This window comes from Carettochelys insculpta, chromosome 17 (assembly GCF_033958435.1).
Source record: "Carettochelys insculpta isolate YL-2023 chromosome 17, ASM3395843v1, whole genome shotgun sequence".
NCBI classification, from domain to species: Eukaryota; Metazoa; Chordata; order Testudines; family Carettochelyidae; genus Carettochelys; species Carettochelys insculpta.
The window spans coordinates 32,601,988-32,613,375 of record NC_134153.1 but is presented as its reverse complement, the minus strand read 5'-3'; the positions used below and the strand labels follow the sequence as shown (position 1 = coordinate 32,613,375).

Sequence of the window (11,388 nt, the reverse complement as noted above, 5' to 3'; positions counted from 1 at the left end):
GCACACAGCCCAGGCCATCTTGTCCCCATGGTGTGGATGCCCAAGAGCGGTAGGCCCTGGGAGCCCCTTGGTCCTGCTGGGTAAAACTGACATTCTTGTGGCCCCAGAGGTTCCGCTCAGAGACACCAGAAATTGACCAGAGTGCCTTTGGCAGTGTTGTTCTAGCAGTGCTGGTCCTAGCTTGTTAGAGAGACACACTTGTTGTCTGTCTCACCAGGCTCAGGATTTCATCCTTCTGCATCAAACAGGCGGCACAGGCTGGGGCGTGAGAACAGAACAGAACATTGTCGATGGGGCTGGTTAGTGGTATGAGGCGTGGCACTAATGCTTGTATTGGAGACGTGAGATCCAATGGCTAGGCTGGGAGAGTGGGACTTGGGAGATCTGGTTTCTCTTCCAGGCTGTGCCTTCAACCCAATAGGTGAGGCAAGTCCCTCCCTCTGACTCAGGTTCTCCACCTGTAACATGCAGATAGTGTGGCTTGGATGGAGACAACCAGAAGTCATGGATGTCGGGGGATGGGGCTGATTCCATGGGGACTGGCTGGGTGCAGGCCAAGCAGCATGTGGCTGCTGTCCCTAGTGCCTCACCTGCTAAACGAGGGGCCCTGGAGATTCTCACGTGCTGTCTGTGATTGAAGGGTCCATTGAACTGAAGTTGAATGACATGGTGCGGGCAGCCAAGAGCTCTGAGCAGTGCACTATTCAGATGGCCAAGGAGAAGGCCACCCCCCGCTTCTCCATCTTCCGGAACAAGCGGATGAGGGGCTGGTGGCCCTTCATCAAACTGAAAGACCAGGAAGACGAGGAGCGAGAGGAGCGAGAGGCCAAGGAGAAGAAGAAGAAGAAGAGGAGGAGGTCAGTGAAGCCAGAAGACATTGAGTTTACAGACCCTAGTGGGAACAAGTACATCCTGACGGTAAGGTCCAGGGAGGAGAAAGGTGCTAGGCAGTGCTCAGCAGCTGCCTGTCTGAGCTCTAGGGAGTGGGAGGCCTGGTGCTGGGAGCTGCCCTGACCTGACTGGGTCTAACTGCAGTGGGACGGGGCTGCATGGCCCAGGACAGACAGCGTCAGAACTTCAGCCTGGGCTTAACTGAGCCCTCTGCTGGGACAGCAGAGCCTCAGAAGAGCGGAGGAGGGCTGGTGTAAAGGCATTGTCATGGGAGTTGCAGCTTCTTCTGAGAGCCCTCTTCCTGGGTTCAGGGCAGCCACCTCCCCAGCGGACTCCAGCTCCCTAAATCTTGCAGACACTTCACCCCAGTACCGGCCCTGTGCCTTCTGGGGCCCTGCAGCAGCTACCTCTGCCAGCTTATGGATGGGATAGGCAGGGCCAAGGGCTGTGCCGGGGGAACTATCTGGGGAGACCTGGCTTGGGATGGCAGCAGGGGTCAGGCCCTCCTACTCACAGCAGCAGTGAACTGGCAGCCTGCTCTGCCCCACCACCCGTCTGCCAGCCTGGTGTGCTCTGCTTCACCACGCTGGCAGGGAGTGGAGAGCCCCGGCCCCGACCCCATCTCCTGCCTGGCCTGTGAATCTTATCTGCAAGCACTGGGGAGGGTGTGGGGTTGGCTCCCTGGGACCCAGATGCAGCCTGGCACAGTGCCAACTGGGCGTGGCAGGGAGCTGGAGTTGGCAGGTGTGGGCCCAGAGTGCTGTGGTTTGACTGAAGACACTGCCTCCCAGGGCATGACCATTTTTTTGTGGAGGGTGTTGGGACAAGGAGCTGAAATGTTCCGTGACCTTGGCCATGACTTGGTGGCTTTTCCCAATGTTGGTAGGTAGGCCGGGACTGAGGGGTCACTGGCTGATGGGCTGGTGCCTTGAAAGCCGTAGTAGGAAGGGGCCAAAAGACCCAAGGGACAACTAAAAGCTCTCCTGGACGAGGAGCAAATGGCAGGGAGAAAACGAGGGGCATCAGAGCTGAGCTGCCGGGAGAGCAGCCTGTGGTGGAGCAGGAAGCGGGGGCAGTCACCAGAGCACTGGAAAAGGGCTGAGGGCTGCCTTGGCCTGGGACTCTGCAGGGCAGGGGGCAGGTTTGTGAAATCAGCAGGTGTGGGAGAGGGGCAGCCAGGACCTCAGCAGGAGAAGGGGGCACGGGGCTTCATCCTGGCATATTGCTGACACACCTGCCCCAGATCCCCTCCCTTGCCGCACAAACTGGCCAGGTGCCAGCAAAGGGCCCATGCTGTCAGCTCTGGGCAGCAGCACCGGGAGGGCCCCAGCGGGGCACAGCCTGGTCTGGGATGCAGGCTGGGTTCAGGGGCCCTCAAGGCAGTGGGATGCTGAGGCAGCACAGCCCTGTGAGGGAGAGCGGGAGGGGTTGCCGGGAGCTCTCGTGCACCATCTTGAGACGCCCTTCCCCAGCCCTGGGGTCCATGCTCTGCAGGGTGGGGCCAGAAAGTCCCCAGGATGGCCCTCTGAAGGGTGTATCAACGCCTCACTGGGAAGTGGTGATGCCACTCTCCACAGGCACAGCACGCAGAGCCCTGGTGCTGGGCAGCTGCAGCTCTAGGTGGGCCATGCGGAGATGGCTGCCTGGGCAGCCGGCCAGGGCTCGGCTGGTGTGGCTATGTCTGAATGCTGCCAGGAGTCCCTCTGTGGCGCTGCAGAGGGGCAAGTGGCAGGAGTGCTGGAAGGGTCCCAGGGTGCGCGGGCAGGGGCAGGGCACTCAGCGGCAAGAAGGCCTGAAGGGCAGGTTTTCAAAGGGATTTAAGTGCCAGTTGGCACAGATGGGCATCTGCGGGGGAGGGGGGTTCTAAGAGCCTGACCAGGGTGGGTGCTTGACCCTTACCGAGTGACCTTCAACAACCCGGCCCTTCATCTCGCTACGAGGCTCTGGCCTCTCAAGTCTCTCTCTCTGCAGGGCAAAGTAGAAGCTGAACTCCAGCTACTGACTGTGGAGGAGGCTGAGAAGAGTCCCGTTGGCCTGGGCCGAAAAGAGCCTGAACCCTTGGAGAAACCCAAGTGGGTATCAGTCATGAGTTCCTAGAGCTGGGAGGGACCTGAAGAGGTTGTCCAGTCCAGTCCCCTGCCCTCACGGCAGGACCAGGCACCATCCAGACCATCCTTGACAGGAGTTTGTTGAACCGGCTCTTAAAAATCTCCAGTGATGGAGATTCCACAACCTCCCCAGGCAGCTTATTCCAGTGTTTAACTACCCTGACAGGAGGTTTTTCCTAGTGTCCAACCTAAATCTCTACGGCTGTGATTGAAGCCCAGTTGGTTCTTGTCCTGCCCTCAGAGGTTAAGAAGAATATTCCTTCTCCCTCTTCCTTGTAATAATCGTTTAATGAGTACTTATAAGTACTTGCTAATATGAGGAACACATATACCCACCTTTATTCACCATATGAGTGAACTTCCCCCACTTATATAAGTGGGGTCCCTGGCTGGGGGGTGGGGAGACCCATAGCCCTGTGGCTAGCTCAGCTCCACCTGTGGGGTCCCTGGCTGGGGACGGGGAGACCCGCATAAGAACATAACATAAGAATGGCCATACTGGGTCAGACCAAAGGTCCATCTAGCCCAGTATGCTGTCTGCCAACAGTAGCCAATGCCAGGTACCCCAGAGGAGGTGAACCGAAGACAATGATCAAGCCATTTGTCTCCTGCCATCCATCTCCTGCCTTCGACAAAAGGCTAGGCACCACACCTTACCCCTTGCTAATAGCCATCGATGGACCTAACCTCCAAATATTTATCAAGCTCTTTTTTAAGCCTGGGGCCTTCTCCCTCCCTTCCCTCAGACATGCAGCTGTTTGACAGCCCTTCAGCTGGAGGAAGAGAGGGAGAAGGCTCTTAGCTTGGTTCCCTCCTCTGCAATGGCGGAAATGTGAAACTGACCAGCCATGAGCTGATCAGTTTCCTGGCCCCACAAGCCATGGGGAGATTGGAACCAGCCTGCCCCTGGTTCCCAGCTCCTGCCACTCTGGGAGCCAGGAAACTCATCAGCCCTGGTGGTTCCTGGCTCCACTCCCCTTCTAGGAAAATTCGAGTTAGGCGGGGGTTGCAGGAACAACCCCTGGGTAACTCCAGAGTTTACTGTATTAGACCCCCACCCCCACCTGCCCCGCAGACCTCACCGTTGGCCAGGTTTTAACCATCCCCCATGGTCCCAAACCTCCCCCAGCCTTAGAACCCCCAGCAGCCATAAACCATCCACAGCCTTTGAACCCCCCAGCAGCCACAAACCAACCCCAGCCTTAGAACCCCCCAGCAGCCCCAAGCTGCCCCAAGGCTTACACCCCGCCCCCCAGCAGCCCCAAACTGGCCACCAGCATTAGACTCTCTCTGCAGCCCCAAACTTCTCCCAGTCTGAGACACCCCCCCTGCACCTCTCAACAGCCCCAGCCTTAGACACTCCTCCTCCCACAGCCTCTTCACGGGGGCTGCTAGGCTGGGTGTCTCCCCCCACTGCACCCTCCTGCTCCCAGAAATTAACTCCAGTGTTAAGTTTCAGCACCTAGGCGTAAAGTAATTGCTATGTCTAGCGATAGAGATTGCTGCCATCTCCAGCAGTTATCGCTATTGATAGATATCTGCCTGAGGCAGCAGTGTTAAGAAACTGCAAATGGCTTCTTTAACAGCCACATGCAGCTGGGAACTGCCCAGCTGGCAACCTTTAACAAATCTGATGGGACCCATGTTTGGGTCTAGACCCATAGGTTGGTAATCCCTGCTGTACATACATACACTACATCCTATTTCTGGTGCCAAACTATTCAAATACATCAGAAAAGTACCTAAACCCAGCTGGTTTATGTCAAGTTACAAGCCCTTGGAACAAATTGGAGAGTTTTACATGTATTTTAATTGGAATTTAGAGTCACTTATGAGTTTTTCGCCTACAAACAGAAATTGGGGAACCAATTGTGCTCGTATAGTGATGGATGAGTGTACCTGCAAAGAGTTCTTCCAGATTTAATGCATAGCTTATAGCCCAGTGCCCATATTGGGGTGAATCCAGTTTACGACTGGAGATCTCAGTTTTGCCTCTCAGATTTCCCCTGATGAAGCTTAAGCAGATCTGGAATAAAAAGGATCAGGGGGGTTTTACATGTGTGATAGGGTTCAGGGGTCCCCCAGCGCTGCACCCTGCCTGCAGCCAGAAGTGACTCTCTCACAGCAGGTGGAACAGGAAGTTTATTACTTTGCAGAGGCACAGCGCAGTGCAGAGGTGTCAATACAGCAGACAGAGACAATCATTCCAACCCATCTTGGGGAGAGGAGGCCGGAGGGGTGTCCCATCTGGGGTCTAGCCTCTCCTCAGCACAGGCTGGCTGGCTTCCCACTCTCCCTGCAGCTTCAAACTGCCTCTCCCAGATTCAAACCCAGCTGGGCTCCTCCCCGCTGTTTGTTCAGGGACAGAGGTGTCACCTGCCAGCTTAGGGTACAGACAGCAGGGGGGTCATCCTTAGCTTGCGTAAGATGCTTGGCCTGTCACACACATTCCTCACTCCATCACGATGCCGTTCCAGGCGTTCTTTGAGAGCCTGGAGTCCTTAAGCGAGCCACAGGCAATCATGGAGATTTTGGAATAGATCTGTTCTGTAAGCATCATCGGTGGTTAGCTACATGAATTAAGTTTCCTGATTTCCTGATTTACAGGGGATGCACTGTAGGCGTCCAAGTGAGCTGAAGACAGCATAGACAGAAACCATTGGGTTACACTGTTAACCTCTGACAGTAGAAATGTCAGCACACAAAGCCACAAACATCTACCAACAGATTCCTAAGGGTTAAATGAATTATGCAGCAGGCTGCTTAATCCTTTCTGTCCGTGTGCCAGGGGGAGAGGGAGGGTGGGAGGGAGCTGTCCTGGGGCCCAGAAGAAGCTGGCAGCCATGTCAGCTTGGGTTTGGGAGATCTAGAACATGGGCCTGTGTGCTCTGATCTGGTACCTAGTTACTGGCAGCCCATGAGCAGCAGCAGCAGCTGACAGTGTGTTGTAGATTTCCAGGGCATTGCTCTGGAGTGGATGGAACTGTGCTTTGTGTTGTCTGAGCTCAACAGCTTTTCCCCTGCTCTGTTCCAGCCGTCCAAAAACTTCTTTCAACTGGTTTGTGAATCCCATGAAAACCTTCATCTTCTTTATCTGGAAGCGGTACAAGAAGTACATCATCATTCTCCTCATTCTGGCTGTGGTGACCATCTTCCTGGTCCTGTTAGTGTACACCATGCCAGGCTACATCAGCCAGAAGATCATCAATGGCTAAGCTGGGTCAGAGGCTGGCTTCCCAGAGGGCAGAGGCCATTGCTGCAGAAACGGACACCTTATGCAAAAGACTTTAAGGACAGGTGAGGGGCTCTGTCAATGCTGCATCAGCAGGAAGTGGAGCGGAAAAACTGCCCACTGGAGAATTGTGTTTCATGCTCTGAACTCTTGGTGCAGCGGGATTGGAGCCCTGGGGAGCTGAGCGTTAATTAGTTGGGGCAGCCATTTGTTCTTCTGCTGGAAGGAGCCTTTTCTGGATGGGATTGGTCGTGGGACATTTCGGAATATTTGCACCGCCATGGGCAGGACTCTCCCTTGAGCTAAGTAGAGTAGCCTGAGGGCTGCATTTGCGGTGTGGCTCCTGCCCCAGGAGAGCAGATGGGATCATGAGGGTGCAGGGCCATAACGTGGCTCTGCCAAGGAGGTTGAATGTCCTGTCACCTTGGTACAGCTCAGAGCCGATCCATCAGCATGTGACTGAGCTGCATAGAACATGCTGCCAAGGCTGTGCAGGCCCAGGCTGGTACCAGGGAGGTGGTTTGCCATTGCCATATGAACACCTGGCAGCTGTGCTTCTCCAGGGGCTAGGCTGCCAGAACGTCCAGGTGGGGGTGTTTGCACAGCCTGACTGCTGTGGCAGGGTCAACCCGGCTACCTGGTATAGAGCAGCCTCAGGACATAGTGACTGACAGAAACAGGAAGGCTGCAGCAGGCCAGCAATACAAAGAGGGGAAAGGAATGGAGGGGTTGAACTGGCTGTGATCCTCACCAGGGTTTGGGTAGGGGTTGAGGAGCAGGCACACACTGAACCACTTGTGAGCTGGGCAGAGCTACCTGTGGGATTCCCGGCAAGGCAAGCCCCCTCCAGACTCCTTTTTGCCATGGAGCAAGGCTGTCCTAGAATCTCTTGTTAGGCTGTTCACCCCTCTGCACTAGCAAACCCCCAAGGGTCTGACCCCCCTATCTCTGGAGCTTCACCTGCTAGCATTTGCTAGGGCTTCCCAGCTGGCTTTCAGAGGCCCGATCTACACCTGACTTAGCTCAGCCTGGCTGCCTTTCTCAGGGCTGTGAAACATTTCCTGCCTCCCCCCCACCCCCCCAGAGACACAGGAATTGTCCCTGTGCCCCAGCGCTGCCTTGCGGGGGGGGGCAGTGATGTAACTCACACACCCGTGTGTGGTGCTGTAACAGGCCTCGGCACTGCAGGGATGGGGGGCAGCTGCCGTCGAGCACACTTAGAGTGTAGATGCACCCAGAGAGCAGCTGATGTGTCTGGTTCTATCCTGTCCCAGGTTTTCTTCTCCCTGAGCAGCTCCTCTTAGGAGCTGGGTTCTGGGGAGCAGCTCCTCTCTAGTGCTTGGCACCAACGCCATAGATTCACATGGGTGCTATTTATATGAACGGTGCACCAGACTGACATGAATTAAACATCAAGAAATGTCCTCAGAGTCGCTCCCACTTCTGCTGCAGTCTTTTTCCTCTGTGTGTGTGTTCATTGTACTGAAGCAGGGCAGTGTGGAGATTTCATCATCGTAAAACTAAGCAAAAGTCATGGAATGGTCACAGTTAGTGTACAACTCAGCATGTGATCAGGGACTGACACCCCAAGTCACGTGCGCTGGAGGGGCTGACACCTTGAGTCCTGTGTCCCACAGCAGGGGACTGACACCCTATGTCCTGTGCCCTGCTGGGGGCTGACACCCCAAGCCATGCTTCCCTATGGCACACAGCTGAAGCTCAAGCCAAAGAACCCAGGGAGGTCTCCGAGTCCTGACTGCTGCACTGTGTGAGGAATTCGTGCCCATCCTGCTCGGTGCTGGTTACTTGTGAGGCAATGGAGAAGCTGAGGTGGGTCGATGCACCCACCAGGTGAACAGTAGTAGCAATCGGGGCAGTTAGTCCAGCCCACGAGGTGTTTGCAGCTGTGCTCCCTGTCTCCTCCTCCCCGCATACAGGGGCACAGACCCCAGGCTGCTGGCTGTTGTGTCTGCTCCCTGCTGCTCTCTAAGTGCTCCCCTCACGCTTGGCCTCTCGCACTTACCTGGTCAGGTGGGATCTCATGATGCTGCCACTCTCAGGCCAGGATCTGGCAATGCTGCCTGTACTCGCATGTGCCTCCTGGAAGGCCTGGCTTGGCTTTGGGCACTGCCGTCCCCCACGGGGCGTGGACTAAAGGGCCTGTCTCTATGGCCTGCTAGGCCTGAGCAATAAGCAAACAGGTCCATGGGATGACACAGTTGGGGGGGGGGGGGGGGGGTTTGAGACAGCCAGGTTGTCACTGGCATCCAAGCCAGGGTCCACTTATGCAGCTCCCCTTGTCCCTCAGGGATGGCTGCTTTAAATATTTCCTTGGCCCCGCGCCTCCATTACCTCAGAGTTCAGGGGCTCTGATTCAAGGGGCAAGGGGGGCTGCCCAGGGGGAGCATGAGCCACACCTCTGGTGACACCTCCTCTGTGGCCTTGTATGTCAATGTTTGTTGTTCTCTGTGCCCAGGCTGGTCAGCAAAGGCCCATTCCTGGTGGAGGGCAGGCTTGGGGGTGCTGCCCGGCAAACACCTGCTACGACCTTATTTTCAGCACAGGCCTGTAACATTGGTCTGCAGTGACCCATCCCTTCCCCGTGGGCCTGCACTGCAGCACTCACCGGGGCAGGCAGGAGGCAGTGGGTCTGTGTCATGCGAGTGCTGCAGCCAGGTGTAACGCCCATGGATTCTGCTTCCATGCAGCCCATGGCTCCCCACACCGGGATGCACAGTGGTGCCACACCAGCACAAGGGCTAGTGCCATGGGCTCGCTAACTTGGGCTGCTCCAGACTCCAGCTTGGACAGGGAGCAGCGGGCACAGCCCTGACTCAGCATGCATCTACCTGCGCTTGCCTGCACCCCACTACCAATGTGCAGCCCCCCCCATGACCTAGTGTATACCTCCCTGCACCCCACTACCACTGTGCAGCTCCCCCCATGACCCAGTGTATACCTCCCTGCACCCCACTACCACTGTGCAGCCCCCCCCATGACCTAGTGTATACCTCCCTGCACCCCACTACCACTGTGCAGCTCCCCCCATACAAACCAGTGTATACCTTCCTGCACCCCACTACCACTGTGCAGCCCCCCCCATACAAACCAGTGTATACCTCCCTGCACCCCACTACCACTGTGCAGCCCCCCCATGACCCAGTGTATACCTCCCTGCACCCCACTACCACTGTGCAGCCCCCCCCCACAAACCAGTGTATACCTCCCTGCACCCCACTACCACTGTGCAGCTCCCCCCATACAAACCAGTGTATACCTTCCTGCACCCCACTACCACTGTGCAGCCCCCCCCATACAAACCAGTGTATACCTCCCTGCACCCCACTACCACTGTGCAGCCCCCCCATGACCCAGTGTATACCTCCCTGCACCCCACTACCACTGTGCAGTCCCCCCCCACAAACCAGTGTATACCTCCCTGCACCCCACTACCACTGTGCAGCCCCCCCATACAAACCAGTGTATACCTCCCTGCACCCCACTACCACTGTGCAGCCCCCCCCCATACAAACCAGTGTATACCTCCCTGCACCCCACTACCACTGTGCAGCCCCCCCCATGATCTAGTGTATACCTCCCTGCACCCCACTACCACTGTGCAGCCCCCTCCCCATGACCCAGTGTATACCTCCCTGCACCCCACTACCACTGTGCAGCCCCCCCATACAAACCAGTGTATACCTCCCTGCACCCCACTACCACTGTGCAGCCCCCCCCATACAAACCAGTGTATACCTCCCTGCACCCCACTACCACTGTGCAGCCCCCCCCCATACAAACCAGTGTATACCTCCCTGCACCCCACTACCACTGTGCAGCCCCCCCCACAAACCAGTGTATACCTCCCTGCACCCCACTACCACTGTGCAGCCCCCCCACCACACACCAGTGTATACCTCCCTGCACCCCACTACCACTATGCAGCCCCCCCAAACCAGTGTGTACCTCCCTGCACCCCACTACCACTGTGCAGCCCCCCCAACGACCCAGTGTATACCTCCCTGCACCCCACTACCACTGTGCAGCCCCCCCCAATGACCCAGTGTATACCTCCCTGCACCCCACTACCACTGTGCAGCCCCCCCCGACAAAACCAGTGTATACCTCCCCTGTACCCCACTACCACTGTGCAGTCCCCCCATGACTCAGTGTATACGTCCTTGCACCCCACTACGACTGTGCAGCCCCCCCGACAAACCAGTGTATACCTCCCTGCACCCCACTATGACTGTGCAGCCCCCCCGACAAACCAGTGTGTACCTCCCTGCACCCCACTACCACTGTGCAGCCCCCCCCCCACAAACCAGTGTGTACCTCCCTGCACCCCACTACCACTGTGCAGCCCCCCCATGACCCAGTGTATACCTCCCTGCACCCCACTACCACTGTGCAGCACCCCCCCCCCACAAACCAGTGTATACCTCCCTGCACCCCACTACCACTGTGCAGCCCCCCCATACAAACCAGTGTATACCTCCCTGCACCCCACTACCACTGTGCAGCCCCCCCCACAAACCAGTGTATACCTCCCTGCACCCCACTACCACTGTGCAGCCCCCCCCCCACAAACCAGTGTGTACCTTCCTGCACCCCACTACCACTGTGCAGCCCCCCCCACAAACCAGTGTATATCTCCCTGCACCCCACTACCACTGTTCAGGCCCCCCACAAACCAGTGTATATCTCCCTGCACCCCACTACCTCTGTGCAGCCCCCCCCATGACCCAGTGTATACCTCCCTGCACCCCACTACCTCTGTGCAGCCCCCCCCATGACCCAGTGTATACCTGCTTGCACCCCACTACCACTGTGCAGCCTCCCCCCCACAAACCAGTGTGTACCTCCCTGCACCCCACTACCACTGTGCAGCCCCCCCCATGACCCAGTGTATACCTCCCTGCACCCCACTACCACTGTGCAGCACCCCCCACGACCCAGTGTATACCTCCCTGCACCCCACTACCACTGTGCAGCACCCCCACGACCCAGTGTATACCTCCCTGCACCCCACTACCACTGTGCAGCCCCCCCCCACAAACCAGTGTATACCTCCCTGCACCCCACTACCACTGTGCAGCCCCCCCCCACAAACCAGTGTATACCTCCCTGCACCCCACTACCACTGTGCAGCCCCCC

The 11,388-nt window shown here is 57.1% G+C and overlaps 1 protein-coding gene across 1 annotated transcript in view; it reads left to right on the top strand.

Annotated features, from left to right (window-relative positions):
* Window positions 1-7,661, top strand: part of LOC142022095 (fer-1-like protein 4) — a 94,370-nt gene extending 86,709 nt beyond the window's left edge. The window contains exons 43-45 of the mRNA XM_075011592.1: window positions 641-918; window positions 2,863-2,963; window positions 6,034-7,661. Of these exons, the coding sequence (XP_074867693.1) occupies window positions 641-918; window positions 2,863-2,963; window positions 6,034-6,214 (560 nt within the window). The 3' untranslated portion in view covers window positions 6,215-7,661. The remainder of the gene's footprint in view (window positions 1-640; window positions 919-2,862; window positions 2,964-6,033) is intronic.
* Window positions 7,662-11,388: the final 3,727 nt, after the last annotated feature.